This window comes from Papaver somniferum, chromosome 11 (assembly GCF_003573695.1).
Source record: "Papaver somniferum cultivar HN1 chromosome 11, ASM357369v1, whole genome shotgun sequence".
NCBI lineage: Eukaryota > Viridiplantae > Streptophyta > Magnoliopsida > Ranunculales > Papaveraceae > Papaver > Papaver somniferum.
In genome coordinates, this window is record NC_039368.1 from 135525055 (window position 1) to 135548576 (window position 23522).

At 36.2% G+C, this 23522-nt stretch overlaps 3 protein-coding genes across 4 annotated transcripts; all 3 read right to left on the reverse strand.

Moving 5' to 3' along the window:
• Window positions 1-43: 43 nt before the first annotated feature.
• LOC113323397 (probable amino acid permease 7) lies at window positions 44-5820 on the reverse strand. Its single transcript, XM_026571696.1, has 10 exons — window positions 5403-5820; window positions 5262-5320; window positions 4568-4936; window positions 3913-4396; window positions 3509-3745; window positions 2075-2168; window positions 1213-1427; window positions 1000-1133; window positions 675-902; window positions 44-573 (listed from the first exon to the last, which is right to left on the reverse strand). Exons 4-10 carry the CDS (start codon window positions 4028-4030, stop codon window positions 172-174), a joined length of 1428 nt encoding a protein of 475 aa, XP_026427481.1. The 5' UTR covers window positions 4031-4396; window positions 4568-4936; window positions 5262-5320; window positions 5403-5820; the 3' UTR covers window positions 44-171.
• Window positions 5821-11577: 5757 nt separating this feature from the next.
• LOC113323786 lies at window positions 11578-14365 on the reverse strand. 2 transcript variants are annotated; one of them, XM_026572130.1, is made up of 3 exons: window positions 13804-14365; window positions 13386-13717; window positions 11578-13027 (listed from the first exon to the last, which is right to left on the reverse strand). In XM_026572130.1, exons 1-3 carry the CDS (start codon window positions 14179-14181, stop codon window positions 11797-11799), a joined length of 1941 nt encoding a protein of 646 aa, XP_026427915.1. In that variant the 5' UTR covers window positions 14182-14365; the 3' UTR covers window positions 11578-11796. The 2 variants fall into 2 exon arrangements, with proteins under 2 accessions (XP_026427915.1, XP_026427916.1); XM_026572131.1 differs by having other exon boundaries at window positions 13386-13712; window positions 13804-13950.
• Window positions 14366-21605: 7240 nt separating this feature from the next.
• LOC113325242 lies at window positions 21606-22813 on the reverse strand. The gene is made up of 2 exons (XM_026573448.1): window positions 21965-22813; window positions 21606-21863 (listed from the first exon to the last, which is right to left on the reverse strand). The coding sequence occupies exons 1-2, from the start codon at window positions 22811-22813 to the stop codon at window positions 21606-21608; spliced, it is 1107 nt and encodes a 368-aa protein (XP_026429233.1).
• Between the last annotated feature and the right edge of the window lie 709 nt (window positions 22814-23522).

Consider the following 23522-nt stretch of genomic DNA (forward strand, 5'->3'; position numbering starts at 1 on the left):
TTCTTGAGCTCATTTGGAACATATTCTTTCACTCTGTATATACTTGTTTTTTTTAAAACTTTATACTTTGAAAATAACACGACATATGCATGTTTCATGGTGTCAAGACCAAGAAAGAACACCATATGATATTACATCCCCTTTGGCCGGACATGAAAATAACCAAGGTATCTACTCTAGTTTGGCACTTATAATGCCTTCAATCGATCCAATTAACGCAGTTGTACTGATAATCAAACAAACAGTGCTGAACGTTTGAAGAATAACCCACTTTCGTGTCCATGCCACAACCTTCAGCTGCACAAAGTACATCTGCACTGGGAAATATATGATCAAGGGCCAAAAGGTCAAGGAACCCATTACTCCCAAAACTTGGTTGAAGTATGGAAATGTTATTGCAATTCCTGTTGTTGTAGCAACGTAAAAAGTTCGAGTGCACAGCCTGAAAGGACTCAGATTGAGACTTGGAAGCAAAGGGACTTTGAAGGTGTAGGATTTGTTAATAAACCCATTGTTGGGGTACTTCTCTGCTAGCCATGCTTCCATAAATGCAAAGACGGGCTGGCAGAACATCTATTGTGTAAAGAAAACAAACAATACTAACATCAATATAATTGACTCATAAGTAGAATTTGAAGTCACGAGGAACTCAAAAACCAAACATATTGTAATACCTGATATCCTCCCACTAAATGAATAATGACGCAAACATTAGCAAAGTCGATAAGCCAGTATGGTTCGTAGAACCCAAACCCCGTCAAAAGGTTTCCAGGAGTTTGGTTCCCAAATGCTGCATACCCGAAGCTTCCACAGCAGAAATAGAAGAAGGTGGTTATGAAGACTGCTGACAGAGATGCTTTCTTCATAGTTTTGTTTTCTGCCGGCGGCGACCTCAGAGTATCCTTCAGTTTTTACAACTTTCTTGTTCATATTTAGCTTCTTAAATTGATAAAAGATAGAAATATGAATACGCTATAAGCAACAGAACATGTCACTTACCTGTATCTCAAGAAGAATTGTGGAGAATGGATAGGCAAAAGCAATGTCTCCAAGTGCTTGACAGACCTTCCATACTTTCTTAGCTACCGTAGCTTGGGGAATCCCCCCAATGCTTCCCTTAATAGTTCCATTTTCTGAAAATTTGAAGCGCCCCATGTTGAAACTTTGACAAATATGTACAAATCTGACTAGCCAAGAGGAAACAATACGTACCAATTACTTTGGCAAAGCCAAGAGAAAATCCAACTGAGGCGTAACAAAATGACATGATTGCTGCGATTATGGAGAGCCATTCCATGTCATGGAAATTTGGTATCTGAGAAAACACGATCTGACTAGCTCCGAAAACAAGCATATAAAATGTAACTCCATGATCACATGGAGCCTCATGGCCTTTGTAGTGATAACAATTCGATATATGAATCGCTCTGCACTCATCAACAAACAAAATGAAGAAAATCCAAAAATAACTAAAGCATCGTGAGCAAAGCTAGAAATATGAACAGAAATATGAAAATGATATAGCCTATAGATATTCCTAGTTGCTACTTGGTTAATGATGTCTATTTGGTAACAACTTTAGGTGGAGGTTTTTCTATGCATGTGCTTACTTTAAGTCGGTAGATATTGGACTTGCGGACGCAGTAGATACTCAACTCAATATGCATAAAAATATCCACAATTTGATGTCGAAATTATTTAACTAACAACTGAAAACTCGAGGGCACTTCCCTAACTAATAATTGTGTATGTTTTTTTTCTTCTTGAATCTTGAATAAGAATAATTGTGTAAGTACTAATACAACTATACATGTCAATTTCATTTACATATTGATCTTCTAAACGTGCATTAAACTAGGGACGGATTCAGAAAGGATAAATTTCCTTTTAAGGCCCGCGTTAGAAAACCTTGGTCGAACAGATTTTTTTTCTTTTAGCTTGTGAGCTGGAAAGGCTACCCGGGCTAAAGCCCCTTTAGCCCAGCTGTAGGTCCGTCAATGCATTAAACACTAGAAATAAGATAGATTAACAGGTACAATTAGTAAAGTGGCGGAGAACTCGAATTAATCAGTACCTCATGCTGTTGGCGGCAGTCATGACATAGGCAATGTCATTACCAAAGAAGTTCGTTTGTAAGATTACCCCGCACCATAATAGACTCTTCTTTCCTGCATGCATGCGTATCATGCATTTCCCAACCATTATTATTAATTTATTATAGATAAACAAGATAATCATACCTGTGCCTAAATATTAATTTATCGTAAAGAATTTAGTAGTTAGTACCAATGAGTTTTGAATTCAAATCTCAAGCAACAAATCGGTGAATTTAAATAATAGTATGGTGGATAATATAAAGTTATCACCCACCTTGCGGGTGCATCTTTAGCAACAATCAATCGAATAATTAACCAACAAAAATCGCATTCCAAATTAAATCAAAATTAGCACTGGGCCCTGCATTAGTGTCTGATAACGATTTCTACGTCCTTGTTGACTTGATTTGTATACTGGTATGAAACAAAAATTCTATTTTAACCGAGCAAAAAAACAACCACAAAACTACTTCTCACAAATTTTTCAATGGCCACACCATCAGTGACCACTCTATTGGCCTCCGACGGGGCCCGTCGGGACCCACCACACAAAATTGTGAGAACTTTGGTAAATATTATTTTTGTGTGGTTTAACCGCTCGGTCTGCGTAGAACCATTGGGTATGAAATAAAAAAAAAAAAATCAAACCAGCGCATAACAATTAATTAATTATTAACAATCCTTAAAATTTGATTGTGAACCGTGATGCTAATTCTTTAAAGATTTAATCTAATAGTTTTACCAAGAAATCAATAAATTTAATCATAACCACTAATTGCAATTATTGGTCAAATCAAGTGACGTCCTCCACAGAACAGAGAAAAGGAAACAATAATTCTACGCCTACTGTAGTTTCTCCTTTGAGAAATGATGCCGATCAGATCCAACGGTCAGAAGGAGAGCTATTTTAACACTTGGGTTAGTAGTGGGTTGGAAAAAGAGATCCTGTCTCCTCCTCACAGGGGATATATCTCGCCGGATTTACCATCGAAATAAAAAGCATTTTCGAAAAGGTAAAGACCAACCCTAAATTGACCTGTGGATTATCCTGTCAAAATCCTGTGTGAGAGCCTGAGAGGGATGATAATGATAGGCTTCCACTTCCGGCTACCATTTATGCTAGAATCGCTATCTATTTACCACTTCGGGAAATTAATTTCTTCTCCATTTACATTGAATTTGCGGTCATTTCTAATCCAAATTTGTCACACTAGTTCATTTTGAAGTAGCGTACGGTAGGCATGAAGAAAGGAAAGGAGAAAAAGAAAACGGGGAAGAGTGTGGGAAGTGAAGTCTTCATTAGTTAAAAGATAATGGAGAGCAATTAGGTAGATATCGATAAAAGAAAAAGAAAAAAAAGAAAGTAGGTAGACATGTTTTCAGTTGATGGGTTTAATGTTTGTTTTGTTTACCTAGATAAAACTTGACAGCCTTGGTGTAGGAACCATTCCTGATAACACCAAATTCAGGATCAGGTGATCTGTAGCAGTCGGATAAGAGGAAAACAGATACAACTGTAATCCCTGCTAGACTAAGCAGAGCTATGGGTCCTGCTATCCATCCAAGCTGAGCAGTGCTCCATGCCAATGAAAGTACTCCTGAACCTATAACCGCTGTTATTACATGCGCTATTGCTGTCCAGTAACTCCCTTTATCACCCCACAATAAGAACAACACCAAAAATAAAATAAATTTCTCGGAAACTAGAAATAATTTTGCATCCTTTTGTAAAATCATTGAAAGAGATCATATATGGTGCAATATACACTTGATTAAAGGTTTTTCATGACGGAAATGATCAATGAATAAAACTAACCAGTTCTCTTGAAGTGATCTGAAGAAGGTGGTGGCGATCGCGGTGGTGCATGTTGGTATTCTAGAAGTGGAACCTGATCATGATCATCATCTTGGTCCAATGGTCTTTCTCTCCCCATGACTAACTAGCTAGCTAGTTTATGTGGCGCTTTACAAATTTCAGAGAAAAAGATATAAAATGAGGATTGTTTTTGTGTTTCGATCAATAAATTATGAAAGGAAGTCATAATTTAGGTTGTTGGCGTTGGCTATATTCTTCGTCATGTACTTCTTTCTTATTGGTAGGTAATAAACTAATAATGGAGGAATCAGTGACTTATGGGGTTTGTTTCTTCGAATGTCCCTTAACTAATTTAAAATTCAAAAAGAAGTACTGTCACGTCAGTGGCAAAACGGAACCGATTCGGATCGTGCGCACCCATACTAGGTTGCATCGGCTGTTAAAATTGGGCAATGGATCTTAGTCGAAAGAGAGTTCCTTAGTCCTGAGCGAAATAACAAAGAACAAATGTCATGTAGAGACTCCCATTAGAGGTGTGTCAAAAGAAAAAGCAATAAATGGCTATGAATTACTGGAACAAAAGTAAATCACAACAAATAGAGAACTTCTTAGAACAATGAAGGGATTAGAAACAATGAAGTTATTGTTTCCAGACCATGCACACATCAGTCCACCAGATGAAATGACAACGTTGTGTGTTCTTGTTGTAGTTGTTGTTGACGTTGGTACCGGAATTTTGAGTTTTATTTGGCACCATGCACCAGCTGGGGCATCTGCTTCCACGTTATATACTGCGTCAGGTCGGAGCCCTAACGATGATTTCTCTTGATCCAAGAGTAAGAACCATGGACGTCGCTGAAATTTGTTAAAGTATTCATTGAAGGCGGATCGGAAACCTGAATGAGTTGTTATGATCGAGTCCCAAGCCTTACAAACAAATCGTCCATGGTAGATATCCTTCGCTGGATGCTTTTCCAGTATTGTTGCAACCATATCCTCCGGCAAGTCATCAAAAGATTTGGTTCTACATAAATCAATATGAAGAAAGTAATATTATAATTCAGTAGCAGTAATTGATCATCAATTTTAGCTAAGATAAAAATATTATACTAAAGGGTATAAACTCGGAGTTCATTTTGGTATCCTACTTTAATCCTTACCCTAACAAATTAACCCCAACGATTCGAATAAAAACCAACCAAGAAAAAAGAAAACGATTAATTGAACCGGGTGATGTTTAATGAGATGTTTCAATTTTCATCATCACGATTCGAATCGGAATGTAAAAATATAAGCGAATCGGTAAAATTCATTAAACTCAGAACAGATACTAATAAAAAGCTACTTACCCAAGCAAATTAGTACTCTTAGCAGCAGTACAGCTTGGACTGGGAGCATCTGAATATGTCTGTGGAAGAAATCCAAGGTATTTCTTAGCACGATAACTCAAATCTCTTAGTAAAAAAAAACGATAAAGAAATAAAACAAACCTCAGTAAACCTGGCAACGCGATATTTTTGTTGTTCTTTCATCGCAATTGAATCAGCCTTATTTCTTCTTTCTCCAATAGTATCTTCGAATTCATCATCTTTAAAATCTATGTATTTCGATGGACCTGCTTCTGTTATTTTCGATATGTAGTTTGGATTCGTTGTCCACTTGGAATCTACGGGATAACCAAACTACAGACCTGAAATACAAAGCCTTAATGATCTCTCGGCAGTAATTAACTTTCTCTATTTTTTGTTTTTGTTTTAGTTTTAGAAACACTGGTTGTCAGTCTGCTGGTTCACGAAAGAGGACAATGGTAGTCTACAGACCAGTCGTTGTCCATGCTCGATGTGTTTCTTTATTTATTGTTCATCTTCTGGCGGAGAAGGCGGGTGCGTGGCAGAATTGGATTATGATGTTATTTGAAACGTGAAACTTTTGACAAATCCTCCTCTCTTCTGTCTTATATATGGAAAGTTAATTCATTGGTTTGGAGCTTTACTAACTGCTCCAGCCAAAATGGAGTTTCTCAATTTTTAATTCATCTTCTGGTGGAGAATCCAGCAAATACCTCGAAAGTCATTAATTAAGTACTTTTTTTTTGGTCATTCTTAAAATTTTCGCTTTTGGTTTTGTATTAGTGATGGCCTTAACAAGCAAATATCTTCTATCCCATCTAGAAGATGGGCGATATGGGTCACGCAGTTCTGATATAACGAGTCCGAAATTGTGTATGCTCATTATGTAATTATAAAAATCTTATAGGTACTCCCAACTTAATCTTTTCTTCTTGCTTGAGAAGGAAGATGCATTGAAAAAGAATCATTCCATCGTCAAGAAGGTAATAAACCGTAGTAAAGACACAAAAATAAAATAAAAATAGGTAGAGTTTTAAAAACAACATCTCACATACTCAATTGTGCAAGATTTGTAGGAATATTCAGTAAAAAACCAGTGAAAATACCATTTTCTACACATAAGTTAAAATGAGGCCTCCCACACTATTAATTATTGAATTCGGAAAATTTTGCATCTCCCAATCTCAAATAGAGAGTACTAAATACACCACCAAATTTTTCGTTTTTATGGGAGTATGAATCTGTATAGTCCTTTAAACAATCAAAAGATGCGGAAAAGTAAAAAAAGCACACACACAAAATTTTTGTTAACGAGGAAAACTGCACCTAAAGAAAAACCCCGGGACCTCGTCAAGTTTTAAACATTGCATTGTATTAAGCCGCTACATACATTAACCTACTATCAGACTTCAGACGGGAATGTAGTTGAGATTGAATTAGCCCTCCAAGCAATTCAGCTGCAGTCGCGTTCCTTATATCTCTTGACACTTGCAAGATTTTACGCACTTGATTCTCTTAGATGGCGCCCTTTACAACCTAAGAGCTTCTTCAACCTCAGTGAACACTTTTGATACCAATCTACCTCTAACAAATAAGCCTATCTGATTTTCCTTTTGTTTTTCGCTTTAAGTTTGGAAATCTGTTTGCAGTAGATAAAGTCCATCAAACCTCACGAATCTGGTACATACTCTATTTGCTGATAAGCTTGGATTATTATAACCACCTCTCAAGAAAAATCCAAATAAATCAAAGAACAGTTTAGATATCTATCTTGAGTAGTCACAAAGTCTGAAACGAAGAGAATTTGTGATTCTATCTCGTTCCTGATCTGAGATAACAAAAACCTCAAAAATCAGTAAGAACAATATATGGATACACGAACTATCAGGTAGAAGATAGTATGATCAGGCTTCACAAATCCCTAAGTGAAATCTTCACAGTCGTAACCTAGAATACAGTTCATGAAGGACGACTCTAGATGAAAATGGGGAAAGCTCGACCGAATACTGATCTTGTGGTACATTATTCCACCAGTTTTCATATGTCTAAAGTTGTTAGACAATTTAACAAAGACATGCATCCTGATAGCACTCTCATGATTAGTCGAGGTTCAAATGTAAGTAAGTGACCAGTTCGTCTAAAGGAAGATGACGAGGATGTGTTGGGAGATGAAATTCCCATATCTAAGTACAATAGACACATTGTTGTACTTAGTATAATAATGTACTCGATTAAATATTACATCATCAGGGAACTTGCTAACTAGATATAGCTCAGCGCTAACGCAACGTCATTGGAATGGTATAGTTATGTAATCATGTACTTAAAAGTAATCATTGACATCAATTTGTTTTATCCCTGCAAAGACATTAAAAAAAAGGAATGCTAAAGGAACTGCAATCCAAAGGTTGTTGATTATGAAGGAAAAATAATATCTTCTCCAATGAAAGTAATAAGGGGGATATATGGTAGACTATTTTCTAAGTCATTACCGATACTCAATTTCGAAAAATACCTGACTAAAGGAACTGCCTGGAACAACTCTGAAAGTAATCAGGGGGAAATGCCGACATCAGGGGGAGGATCCAAGGATATGATGTCGACATATTTTACTTCGAAATTGAAGCTGTGTTGTACTCTTTTTCCCTTCGATCGAGAATAGTTTTTCCCAAAGGATTTTGTTACTCGACAAGGTTTTTAGCGAGACAACACTAAAAAAAACATCAAGTATGTTGAACGTTGAAGACATAAAGATCGCGTCGATATTACTGAAAATATCTGAATCAAAGAAATGAAACGCGATATTCTCTTAAGAAACGTAACTTCCAGAATCAACAACATGGTCTTATAAGCTTTCAAGTTACCAAGGTAAAGTGTGATAAACTCCTTTTGACTGCATTAGACTAATGAAAATTGTCTGACATCAGGGGGAGCATCTAATGGTGTGTTGAACTATTTTCCTTCACCGAGGTTACTTTTTTCCCACGGGGTTTTGTTTCTCGGTAAGGTTTTTAATGAGACAACAACAAACACCGGGAATGTAATTTCCCAGGTAAGGATATTGTCTTTCCCACGAGGATTTTCTGCCTTAGCAGTTGTGAAGCAATTAATCAAATTCAACAAAGCAGAGTGATCATCTACAACAGATTACCTTTACTTGCATCTGTCACGTTGTACTCTTTTCCCTTCGTCAAGATTTTATCCCACTGGGTTCCTTGTCAAGGATTTAATGAGGCAATTGATTTCGGCACAAGTCATCAAGGAGAGCGACATTTGAAGAATTATATGTGAAGCATTATGTATAAAGTTTTGTTTCGTTATTGAACCGCACAAGGAGGAGTGTTACAGGGCCTACGTCCCATGAATGTGATGTCATACTAGATTCCTAGGGATGTATATAAAGAAAACTCTATAATGTTTCTACTCTAATCTCCAAAATAAAATTATTCTTCTCCTTCCTCTTATCTTTTTTTATTTCATCTATAATTCTCCTTAAACATTTTATTAATTATTTTTCAACAGAAACAAGTACAAAAAGCAAAAGAACCTCAAAAAAGGAAGTCGTCAAAAAATCACCCGCACAAAGTGTCGAGAAAATTCAAAAACCACTCGCACTAAAAGGTACTACAATGATAGGTCCACTGTTGTATTTTACTTTTTTTATAACATGTAATGTTCGTTCTATTATGATCTAAAATTTTAGCTACATTATACTAATGGTATTTCTTTTTTTTTACACGGATTCAAAATCTTTTTTCATTTATTTTATAAGATGCAATGTTTGTTTCTATTATGATCCTAAAGTGCAGATATATTACACTGAGGGGTATTTATACACCTTTATGTGATTCATTGCATTTTCATCACTTACAATTGATAAAATATGAAAAGTGCTAATTACCTATACTGTATAAATTCAATATTTATATGTTATTTTGGTAGTGGGGATTGTCTAGAATGTATGGATTTCTACATATTAGGATACAAAAATATGTTGAAAAAAATTATTAGCTCGAAGTTTTCTCCACCATCTCACAAATATTTGTTTTCTATATCATCCTTCACTTCCGATATGATTTTTTCCCTCAAACATGTTCTCTTTGGAAACCACGGTAAAGATGTATGTCAGTATTTATATTAGGATAGTTGGTGATGAATAATCATGTAAAATTGTCCGAAAGATTATCCGAATATGAATGCATTTCATATGACTACTTATCATGTAAAATTGTTTTACATGGATTTCTTAAGCCATGAGAATGCAGCTTATGTATTAGTACTCATTTATCTCGCAAGAATGTTTGCTTTTGCTCATTTACTGTTTGTACATGCATCAAACAAACTTCGATCAATCTTTTAAATACAGACTTTAACGGGCTGATCAATTATAAGCCCAATTGGCCTGTTCATGCCAATGGGCTTCGGTTGTACAAGATTAGCCTAATGAATACTATCTCTCAATGTAGGTTTTCTTTTCTTTATCATCTTTTCTTCATCCTTTTTTCTTGTTTTGTGTGTGGTTAAGTTTGAATGATTTTTTAGGGACCATGATTTTTTTGAGGGCACCATGGTTTTATTAGGCCACCTTCTCTATAGTGATAAGGGGTGTCCTAAAACGTTGAAATGAGTAACCTGCCCTTAACCTAATTTAATTTAAAACCAACCTAATAACCACCTATATATATATATATATATAACCACCACCTCCTCCCACCACCACCGCCGATTACCACCACCACCACCTCCGATTATCACCACCACCAACCACCGATTACCACCACCACCAACCACCGATTACCACCACCACCACCGCCGCCTATTTAAGAAATGTAACAACATCAATGCAATCACAATTAAGTTCTGTTACATGATAATTTTATCGAGTATAAAAGACGTCAGCCGCAGCCTGATTCTTCCATGGGACCACTCCGGAGGTATTTTCGAACAAACTCTTCACTTTAATTTGATTTTGATTGCTTCAATCGAATAGAAATCATCAAAATATGGTTCTATTGGATTCCCTAGTTTACTAACCGAACTTCTTGAAATGAAGAACACGAAGAACAGTTCGATTCTATTGGATTTAAAACTAAGTCACCGAACTCTCTGTTCGGTTATTTCGCAAAAAAAATTAAAACTACAAAGTAACCGAACTCCACCCTTAGAACCGAAAAAAAAAATCCAGTCTAACTGAACTGTGTTGTTGTGACCACTATCTTGAGTTCCAAAATAACTGAACTTAGCCAATAGAGTTCGGTTTTTTCGCAAAAAATTTTAAAACTACAAAGTAATCGAACTTAGCCAATAGAGTTCGGTTGATTCGCAAAAAATACTTTTAGCCGAACTCCTTGTATTAGAACAACAGAAGTCCATAAGTTCGGTTCCTTCGCAAAATAAGGATATCACCGAACTTTAGTTTATCAAAATAATGAGAAGCCCACAAGTTCGGTTCGTTCGCAAAAATGTTAAGTTTTCTTTGTAACCGAACTCTACCTTTGAAACTTCGTAACCGAACTCTACCTAATTCGCCAAGAAATAAATTTCGTAGTAACCGAACACACAAGATGTACCCAAATAAATTGTTAATTTCAAAGTTCGGTTACCTACCATTTTATCCTAGGTAACCGAACATTACACTGTACGACCAAAACCTCCATTAACGAGCGAGTTCGGTAACCTGCGTGTTTGGAAAACGTAACCGAACTACACTTTCAGGTGTGTTCGGTTACATGTTCTTGACATATGGTAACCAAACTGACCCAAATCTACATAAAAAATTTCATTTTTTTTGAAAATTTGGAGCAATTCAACCAAATTATCTAAGTTTGAAGCACACCTGGGTATACCCTTCCTCCGGTTGTGTTGGTAAAATCCATCGTTTTTCATGTTTTCCTTCTTCATCTTGTCTAACTTTACTCTCTCAATAATTCTACTTCTTTAAAAAAAAACCATCTGATTTTTTAATCTCATTAATTATCTTTAACTTAATCATCTCACTAATCATTACACTAACTATTATTAACACTAACTAATCATCATCCAAATTTAATCAGGAGGATAATTAGGTATTAGTATAAATATCCAGATAAGGGGTGACCTAGATTTACTTCTAATGTCTTTACCCAAAATAAAACCATGGTCCCAAAAAAAATCATGATCCCAAAAAAATCGTTCCAATTTTACCCCTCTTACTTGTTGGCAACTGGCAAGGCATCCACTAAACTTTTAGGAAACGAGAAAATATTGATTGGAAGAGCAAAAAAGTTAAACAAAAACAAGCCAACAAGACAAAACGAAAGGATACCAAGCCAGAAACTTAATTTTTATAAGAAGGGGCCTAGCTACCTGTAAGGCCAGATAGCTAAACCTCTTCTTTTTTATTTACTATTCCAAAAAGTAAAACAGAAATGCAAACCCCATAGGCCCATACCAAAAGCAGCAATATTTCACCAACAACTTTGGGGAGATGTTGTGGGAGATTTATTTATAATATGAAAAAGAAAACCATTATAACTAATAAGGTTGCCAAAATCACTCAACCAATGGTAGGCTTCAAAGCGTGAATCTCCATTTTGTAAGTGCGTCCGGTGTGACCAGAAGGGCTACGTTGAGATTGCAGCAAAACCCAAGCTTTCTCCTTCTTATTGAACATCACGGCATAATTTGAAGGAGTGGCAAATTCTGATGAAGCACAAGTCACATAGACCATTATGTAATCCCCACAGCCAGCACAGCTAATGGTGTCATACTTTTGAGGTATTCTTCCCGGCATGGTTGTAACATGTCTCCATATTGCATTTTCACTCATAATCTCGTCACCAGAGGACTCGAAAATCTGAAGTTGGTTAGGTGCAAATACTGGTTGTCCAATATCACCACTGAGGATAACCGCAAAAAGGGTTCCATCACATACAACCAACTGTGAGGCTTTGCAACTTTGAAGTGGTGGGAGAAATTTTGAGGTCATGCAAACGGTACCACTACGGATATCATAAGAGATTGCCTTAAACCCATCCCCACTGATGAAATACAACAAAATCTGCTTTTCTCGGCCTATGGTAGTAACACCTGAAATTCTTCCTGTTTTGGACGGATCTAAATCCATTTTCAATATCTCCTTCCAGTAGCCATGTTCTTGATCCGTCAATGATGATGCATAGGTTTTGATCCGCAACACGCGTGCGTCAGATTTCTTGGCAACGAGTACAAATACTTGGTAGCTTAGTCTTCCAGAAGTCTTCGAATATGGTAAGACGTGCATTGCCATCCCTTTAAAATAGTGGTCACCATCAGTATTTGACAACAATGGTAAGCGATGCGAGGAACCAGTAAAGGGATTAGAAACAATGAAGTTATTACTTCCGGACCATACACACATCAGTCCACCAGAAGAAATGATAACATTATGGGTTCTTGTTGTAGTTGTTCTTGTTGTTGGTACGGGAATTTTGATTTTTATTTGGCACCATGAACCTGGGGCATCTGCTTCCATGTCATATACTGCTTCAGATCGGAGTTCTAGAGATGAATTTTTCGTATCCAACAGTAAGAACCATGGACGTCGATGAAAGGAATATTCGTTGGAGGATTCATTGAAGGCGGATCGGAAACTTAACTCAGTTGTTATGATTGAATCCCAAGCCTTACATACAGAGCGTCCATGGTAGATATCTTTAGTTGGAAGTTTTGCCAGTATTGTTTGTATCATATCCTCCGGCAACTCATCAAATGATTTGACGATGGTCTCTACTTCCCAATAAATGGTTCTACATAATCAACATGACGCAAGTAATATAATTCATTAGTAGTACTTGTTCATCAGTTTTAGCTAAGATAAAAACCTAATACCAATGGTTACAAACTTGGAATGATTTCGAATAGAAAACAACCAAAAAAAAAAAAAAGACATTTAATTGAGGTGTGTGTGATTTCAAATGTTAGACTATGAGCGAATGGTAGGAGTCACGATATAAACACGTAAAGAAAATGTTCCAAAAACTCTAAATTAAGTTGTTGCATAGTTTCGTCGGAATAACTCTTCCGGTTTACTATAGTCCACATAGAAACGGTCAACACAACCCGGGGGTCTAACATTCTTACTATTTTCAAGATAAAACAACTTACCCAAAATAAGTAGTAGCGTTAGCAGCAGCCGGAGCATCCCAGAACGTGGCAGCCTTAGCAGCAGTACTACTCGGAGGCAGAGCATCCCAATAAGTAGTTGCCGTAGCAGCAGTACTATTCGGAGTCGGAATATCCCAAAGTGCCGTAGCCGTAGCAGCAAGAGTACTAGTAGGAGCCGGGGTACCCCAGAAAGTAGTAGGCTGGGCGGCATGAGTACTACTCGGACTGGGAGCATCTGAATATGTAACGTATAACTCCTTGTCGTTTTTATTCGTCGGTGGAAGAAATCCAAGGTACTCCTTAGCACGATAACTTAAATCCCGAAGTCTAATCTAAAAACCAAAGATTTAAATGAAAGATATTAAAGAAATTATTGATTACTAGTTAATAATTTATTTAAAACGATAGTAAATCAAACCTTAGTAAACCCATCACGACGATATTTTTTTAGTTCTTTAACAGCAAGTGAATCAGTTTTACTTCTCCGTTTTCCAGAATCTTTGATGTCGATATCTTTGATAACATAACCTTTAAAATCCCACGGATCTGCTGAATTTGGTTTTGGTTCTCTAATACGTTCATCAAAAATACCTTGAAAACAAATTGGTTTTGGTTCTCCAATAGGATCATCTAAAATACGTTTAAAACAAAAAGCAGTCGAAAATTGAGTTGTCTTCGATATATAGTTTGGATGATGATTGGTTTTTTCACTCTCCTGGAACGTGACCATTTCTTCAGCTTGATATCGGCCATGGGGATCAAACAGGCTTGAGAAAAGATCGAACATCGATGCCATTAAAACAGAAAAGATCTACCAGTGGTAATCAGGTAGTTCGCGAAAGAGAAGATGAAGTTAACGCTTTCGAAAGGAAGAAAGTATAGGTTAGTATTTATATCGGATTTTATATACAATCCCGTGAATCTGATTTGTATATCAAACCCACATAGAAAGAATACCTTTAGTTGATTAATTCTTTAGTTTGTTTTCATTTTCATTTTAACGAGGTAGGTGACTGTGTTTATAGTCAGGTCTCCGTCACATATGCATGCAGTCAATTGGAGCGAAAGAAATCCTCCTCCCTCTTGTCTTATATGGAAAATCAGTCCATTGTCGGTTCCATTTTTCCAACTGCTCCACTCATTTTCTGGTGGAGAATGATTCATAAACCTCATAAGTCCTGAATATTCCGTTTGGTTTTTAGTTTTGGATCATTGATTACCTTAACAAAGAAATATCTTCTATGCCTTACTATAGTCCTAAATATGCTTTTTAAATACTTTCTTACCTGATCATACTTTAATAGTATTAAAACATCGATGAAAAAGGCGGAAAAAGAATCGAACCTAGTAAAACAAGTTGAACCCTTGTTCAAAAAAAAAAAAAAAACAACAAGTTGAACCTAGTGATAACTTATAGGTTGGTCTGTGAATCGATCACAGACCGACTTTCTAAACTTGATTCGGTCCCACTGATCAGTCAGAAAGTCTTTGTTAATCTTCCTTGGTCGAATATATCGCTGGACTCGAGAATAAACTTAACTGACTTAATTAAGCTTCCTCCTCTTTGTACTTGTTCCTGGCTAGTGAATCTTACGAGCGTCATGCTGAAATATTTTTCCATTCTCTCCCTTTAAATAAGTTACAAAAAATTGCCCCCAATAAAAGTCAAGTTATGTATAGAGATGATTATGATGAATTCAAACATTTTGAATGCTGATAGAAGACTTTCTGATAAAAAGTTGACAACCACAAGAACCAAGACATACTCAACAACCCAACGAATACAAGCTATTGGTAGTGGTACGTAGTAAGACCGTACAAGCCTAGAATCTTAAACATTCAACCAAATAATGATGTCATCTAAACTTGTGGTCAGCAACAGTAACAACAGAATGGTGATGTTATGTAACTTTCATGTTGAGTGAGATACATTATCGACGCTTTTACAAACCTTCCCAAAAATCAATATTAGGTTACAAATCAATGAGAAGGCGATAATTCTTAAAGAAGTATATAATTTTAAACTTCGTGACTAACTTAAACAGGAGAGGAACAGGAAATCCTATATGCAAGTCCCGTGATTGATGATTTTGAGAACGAAAATCCGTCAAATGAATCGCATTTTCAATTGTGAACACAGTTACAAATGTGCACGTTCTCTGACTGGTTTTCTTGCCGCAACAATTATGGATAGAGAAACTAATAAATTTCCATTTTGCGAGCGAGCCAAGAGTTATCCTTAATATCAAACACCACAGTGTTATTTGAATGAGGTTTGAAGAAGTCCAAGTCACATGCAACATGATGTGGTCTCTATAGCCAAAAATCGCAATCTCATTTTAATACTTCATCGAAATGTCTGCACTAGCAAGGAGAAAGAAACATGGGTACAATTAGTATAGATGGGTATGACGCTCATGTTCGGATACCACAAGCACCAAGGACACACTCGACAACCTAATTAATGAAGACAAGCTATTGGCAGTAATAGGATGGTACAGAACCTAGAAATTTAAACCTTGAACCACATAAAGAAGAAAATGGCATTTAACAATTTGAATCAAAGACTTACAAACTTGTAGCAACCACAGGAATAAGAGGAAGCAGTTATGGCCAAATGAATACTTGAAATAGACAAAAGTATGGTGATCTTTTGTCAACTTTCACGTCGACTGATATACATTTTGCCGTTTTGGACGTTTCCGTAAACCTTCTCAAAAAAAAATATTAAGGTTTCAAAAACAAATTAAATGAGGCGGTAACTCTGATACATATAACTTTGTAACAGATTTAGACCGGAGGGGAGCAGGAAATCATATAAAAGGAGTCCCCTTATATTGACGATTTTGGTGAAGGAAATCCATCAAATGAATTGAGTTTTAAATTGTGAACTCAGCTACAATTATGCTCGTTCCCTGAATGGTCCTGCAGCCATTGTTACAGAAAATTGTGCAATTGGGTCTAAGGAGAAACAATAACATTGAAATGCCATGTAGAGTGCTTTTAACACAAAATAGAGCCTAATAGATGGCTGTGGATATCGACATACAGTTAAACCTCGATAAATGAATGTCATCGGGATTAAGAAAAAAATATTCGTTTAACAGAGTTATTTATTTAGACGGTATTTTTTTAATTAAGAAGTTAAAATGTATAAGACGAGAAGTACAAATTTACTTAGACAGTATTGGTCAAAATTCTTATCAATAATTTAATGGTCATAGAAGAAATATAACCAAGGATTAACTGGTGTCATTTTTAATTTACGTTATAGAAATGTGATGGACGTCGAACATCTTTTAAACTATCCTAACGACGATGATGCATTTATTGAATCTTCAACGGAACAGATGAAGAAATTATTGAGTCAGTAATATATGATGAGAATGACCCTGAACCAGATGATAGTGGCATTGTACCAAATATGGCATTCAAAGATGTCTTTCAAGCGATGATCATCATAAAAAATTACTTGCTACAACATGAGCAAAATATTCCAGAAATTATGCAAGCATTACATAAAATTAAGGATGCAGTGCATTTTGGTTTGGGTGGAAGAAAAAAACAATCAACCATAAATGAAGAAATAACTTCACATTTTAGTTTATTTCTACATGTATTTTTATGTAAAGTTTTTTTTTTTGAAAAGCAAAGGTTCATTTAAATTAAAAAAATTTACAAGAATCAAGAAGAGATCAACACCTTGTTAAGAATGAAGAACCGTCTCCCAATTGAAAAGAATAGAGTTTACATGAACATGCCTAAAAGTATCTTTCTCATGTGACCAAAGAACCATAGTTTGCTTAATTAGCAAAACCAATTCATCCACAGTCTTGTGTCTTGCACCATGCTTCCTTTCATTCCAAATATGCCATGTGATAGCATAATGAATTTTTTCCCACACATCCTTACCCCCCCCCCCCCCACCCCAAGCCAACTTGCATTGAGACCACACTTCAAATAAGCTGTCAAGAGTGGAAGGCATCACCCACTCCATTTTAAAAGCCTTTAAGAAATTCATCCAGACTTCATGAGAATAGCTGCATTGCATAAAAACATGATCAGCTTCTTCTTCTTCTTGATTACACAGATAGCAGCTAACAGAATTAACATTAACTTCCCTTTTCCTGTGCATAGCCAAAGTTGGAACTGATTTGTGCATTTAAGAGCTAGAACTATGGAGGGGTTCATCCCCTCCCTATCCCTCAATTTTCCTCAAAAAACCAAAAACCCAACCCCTATGGTCTTCCAAATCCCTACTCATGTAGGGATATCAACCTCCTTCCCTACATGGATGATCACATCTGATCACGCTTGTAGGGAAGGGAAACCACACGGTTACTGAGTAGCCGTATATATTTACGCTTTACGGATACTCAGTAGCCGTATTACCGTTGATACGGCTACTCAGTAGACGTAGCTTTTTACACGGAAACTCAGTAGCCGTTTCGGAAAATTATTTGTTTGACCTTTTCTCGTTTACACTTCTCTCACACCCGATCCTAACCATCCATCATTAATAACGGCTCTATCTTCTCCACCGTCGGATCCCAACGGTCATTTTTTCAAAATACTTTATAAATACCACTCTAATTCTCTACTCAAACCACACCAAATCAATTTCTTCTTCTTACATCAATTGATTTCTTCACTAAAATCTCTCCAATTTATATTTTGTTTAAGTAATAGATATAATTTGTTTGCTCAATAATGTCGGAGACTCAGACTCAAAAAAGGAAACTTAGAAGGAGATTTAGTACTTTGGAAGATCATCACATTCTTACTCAGTACATCGGTCTCGATTATAGTAGTTATCCAGGTAAGGAAGAGTTTTGGGAAATCCTTTTTTAAAAGTTTGTGGAAGCTTGTGGTGGGAATAGACAAGAACGTACTGTAAAAAACATTCGTAATCGGTATAGCAAAATCAAGACTGAAGTGGATAAGTTTTCTGATTGTGTTGCAATAGCTAATATAAGTAATCTGGGCTTGGTCTCTATTAACCGGGTATGTTATTTAACTATGTTTCACTATAGTTGTTGTATATGATGTTTGTAAATAGTTTAATTTATGCGTATCTTATTTATAGTTTGTTTACATTGGTATAGATGTTAATTGCGAAAAGCTTACATGTTGAATTACACAACAAAAACTTTGAACGAGATGTCGAGTATGAACTGCTTAAAGATGTTCCTAATGTACAAGTGGGTGTAGCTAAATATATGGACCAAGATTTTAATCCTCCGTCATTTCAAGTTCATGGAAATTTCTCTAATACGTTTAGTTCTCCAAACCCATTTTCCCAGAATCCACCTACAAGCCAATTCATCGAGACACCATTTGCAAATCAATTTCAAAACTCTTATAATGTCAGTAGCGGTATCCCTATTCCATTAGGATATACCCCTGGTACGAACCCAAGTACAATACCTGGAACCAAGTCAGGTGGATTTACAGGAGATAAACGCATTACTAGAGCAGCGAAAAAAGCCCTTATTAAAAAAAAATTCGTTGGGCCAAGCAAACCCGCCACACCTTCCTCCCAAGACTCCCAGATGAGCGACGCGGGTAATAAACTTGTTGATTTTCTAAAAGAATCACGAATGACAGTCGCACCTCGTCAGGAACAACAAAACCAAATTATAGAAAAGTTGCTAGAGACAACACAAAAACAAATTGAATCTGCTCGAGAGAAAGAAGAAAGGGAAATAATGCAATTGGATCTCGAAAATATGGCTCCAAATGCAAGAAAGTACTTTGAATTAAAACATAATGTCATACTGGCAAGGCAGATGGAGAAGCAAAGGAACACCAATTTCTTTTTTGAATACCTTAGTTTAAATGTTTTTTTCTTTTAAGTCAAACCGTGTTTCAGTTCCGGTAATGTAGTTTTCTTTTCAGTAACATTAATTTATATATTTCTAATTACGATAATTTGAATTATATTTTGTTATACCAACGGACCTTTAGTAACGGCTAGTTTCCAACGGCCACTTTGAATACATATTATAAATTGACAAAAAGTTCCACAACACAAACAATCCAAAATAATTGGCATTAGTATCATTTGTGTCTCTTTTTTTTTTGGTTTAATAGCTAACATGGTAATGGTTGGGTATACCGTAGAAGAAGATGTTGCACTCACCACCGCTTTTGTAAATGCTACTACTCTTCCTATTGAAGATGTTCAAGAACTCAACGCCTATGAAAAATGGACGATGGTGTTTGACGGCTTTGTAAGAGCATTTGGAAATGTTAATAACCGAACCAGACGACAACTTCACCAACGGATTTGTCAAATTCAAATACAGGTCCGCAAGTATGTTAGAATACAAAGAAAGATTCATGGTTACACCCACATCACATGAAAACTGCGATTACCGTAGGTGAAAATAAATTGTTCTGAAATTTCGTATATCGTGTCCACAAATACAGTAACCTATTGCTTTATGTTTGTTTTACGTAGGAGGAAATGGGAAAATTTGTATATCGACTAGATCACCATTCAGAATTTACATGTTATGAGTGTTACTTAATCTTTAAGGCTAACATGCCTAACTTGGAATGTTACAATCCGGAAATGATTGTCGGCGCTCCTCCAGAAGACGGACGTGACAAATTATAAGTGCGGTTGTTGTTTATGATTTTGTGGGTAAATCTCTGCGTAAACCCTCGCGAGACTATAACTCGTCTTCCAGTGTCACCTACGAAAAGTAACCTAGTATTCTATTCAATAATTGTAGTGTACTTTTATAACGGCTAATTTCAAACGACCATATCCCAACGGCTAGTTTATAACGGCTACTTTGCATCGGTTTATAAATTGTGTTATCTATCTCCAAACTACAAACACCTATTTTCATACACTTTGGAGAACTTCTCACATATTTCGATACGACAAGTGATTTGGTTTTTTATTCAATGGTTCTGAACTTGTTGTCTATTTTGTGTAATTTTTGTTTTTATTTATGCTCAACTTTAATTAAATAAAAAATAGAACATCATATCATATATAGATTGCAAGAAGACTTAAAGATAAAATATTACATTAATTTAAGATAATACATTCAAATATAATCATTCTTCAGAATTGTTGTTCCGAAAACTTGATTAACATATGATATGATTGGGATAGATTCACTTTGGAAAGTGATTTGTTATATATAGAGATATGATGAGAGGATATAGAATTCAAAATAAATAAAAACCGTTATACAGTAAATATAACCAGTACAAATAAAACAAAAAAAGTGGTCGTTATACAGTGAAAAGGAGTAGTGTATAAATCCGTTTAAAAGTTAAAAAACTAGCCGTTTACATTCAAAACCACGGATCATTTTCAGGACCCTGATATTGGTACGTGGTTGTACTTTGATTCACTGGCTCCGACGAATTATAAGGATTGTAGTCTTCTTGACTGTTTGGAACAAAAGAACCCGTCGACGGACCCGAATCATAAGACTGGCCCGGTGTAGAAGACTCACCTGTATGTGGTGGTAGATATTGTCTCACATATCTGTGATTGTATTCTGGATCGTATTTGATTTTGTATTGCAGTTCCTTTGTGTGGTCGAAAAAGAAATGTTGTTGAGCCATGAGTTGTTGTTGAGAATTTTGATATGCCTGACACCACATCTCCTGTATACAATAAACACCGAAATGAGTTTATATATTTTTCACAAATGGAATATATAAGAAATGATGGACATATGATACTCACAATTGTTCCCTGATTGACATTATAATTGGGTTGTGGATACTCCCTCAAGTACTCCATTCCAATAGGCATATATTTTGCTTCAAAATCAGGGCTACATACTCGAGTTGTCAGATTTTTTGTTGGATATGGAAAGAGATGACGATCGACGGGCACCAACTCTTCTGTGTATGTGATTTTGCGTTGCCGTGCTGGTTTGCGTACATAAGCATCGTTATCCTACGTACCATAAAAATCCATGTTTCCTTCATGTACAATTACACCTGAGTACTTACCAACTGACTTCTCCTTCCACCACAACTTATACTCATGATCGGGTACTTCAACATAATGCAAGGAATTAAGTTGATTGTTGTGTACAAATATGCATTGTTGATTTCTACTGTTGAATCAGGAGGATTGCACGGTATTGCTGTCAAACCAAGAACTTGTTTGAGACACTGTTCGCCCAGGTATAAGGCGTTGCGACCAAATGGATTGTAAAACACCCTCCGTGTTACAGACATTTATCTAGCATCTACCACCTCAAGGTTAGTCTTCCATTCACTATCCTCCCATGGCGACCAAACTACAGAATCGAGTGGGAAGTTATCAATATGATAACGCACAAGAGTCACTGAATGGGTACCTGTATCACTCTGTGCGCCTTTTCTCAAGTCTCTTTGGTCTCCATCATATAACCTACCCGCTGGCCACGGATCCATATTTTCATTCTCCGCCTTTGTGTAAGGAAATAGACATCGGAAATATGCCCAAAACCAAGGCTGCAACAATATTAGTTATTATTAACAACTAATTGAATTACACGGTCACCAATAAAAAACAAGTAATGAAAGTAAGATTACAAGTGGGTATGAATTCTTACCATCAATGGATACGAAAAGAACTGCAAGTCAGGCTTGTTGCACGTTACTCCAGTATTCAAGCCCCATAGTATACTACCATACAAAGACGATCTCCAATCATAATGCCTCAGCACATTTAAATCCCTAATTATATTAAGCCATTTAATCTCAACCACATTGTTCTTGTTTGGGAAAAGGACATTCCCAAAACACCAAATCAGAAACGATCTTGCAATTTGCTCCTTTTCAAGAACATTGTTTTCTTGCCCGAGTCTATGGTCGAGAAACACTTTAATCAAACTCTTCCTGATCCCCTTGTATCTATCAACAACTTCAACTCTCTTGTCGACTAAAATTTCTTCCCTAACTTCTTCTATTCCAACAATCACCATAATTTCACCTCCTTTCCTTCTTCTTGTTGTAGCTTTCGCGTTAAGATATGGGACCAAACAATCTATGGTTTGGGGAGCAATCTCAAGCAGTTGGTCCATACTTATATCAACCAATGATATACGATTTCCTCGGCCAATTAGAATTCCGGTAATTTGAGTGAATTCTAATGGGGTAAACCCTATTTCAAAACTAGAGAAGTGAAATGTATTGGTGGTATGCCACCACCTTTCAAATATACCCGTAGTTAGGCAGTTGTCTTGTGGTTTCGGATAATGTACCTTGAAAAATGAACTAAACCCACTATCTTCTACAAGTTTTCTAGCATGTGGAAATCTAGAAACTGCGTTATACAATTCATGAAGTTGGCTTACACTACTTCGATGTTTCAGAGCTTTCTGCCTCTCTTCTGCCGTGCTTGGTATTTTCAACTTATGATCACTATGTTCTCTAGAAGAAACCGGAATTCTATCATTCATAATTCGTTGAAAAGAATCGGAGTACATCTACAACACACATGTACACAAAATCATCACAAAACAAGCTATTTTATACAAAAATTCTACAATGCAACTCTTGTACAAAATAATCTATCAAACTATAAAAAAATAATCAATCAATCTCAAATTATCCATCCAAATACAGTATCTCCGCCAACAATCTTCCCTAAACATAATACATATTCATTTAATCATTCTCAATCAAAAATTCATCAATAACAATACCATATCCATATCAACAATCATTCATAAACAACAACCACTTTGATTCAATCAACAATATACCCTAAATTCAATCAACAAGGTATCAAACGATCAAACAACATACAATGACACATTATAATGAACCTAACATCTCCAATTTAATGATAATCAAACTCAAATTTAAGTTAAACCCTGAAATTTGAAACACTCACCCTAGACGATTTTGTTGATGAAACACGAAATTGATAAACGCAAATGATTCACCGTATAGTAAGGTCCAAACCCATTGAATCTTAGCTCCTGAATCGCACCAGAGGGTCTTCAAATCGAAAGGGGTGTGGAGAGGAGAAAATAGAGAAGAAGAAGAAGAATGAGCCTGACTGTTCTCTTCTGATGACTAAAACCTATAAAACGGCTACGGAGTAGCCGTATTGGTCAAGTCAACGAGTTGACTCATACGGCTACTCGGTAGCCGTGTGGCACT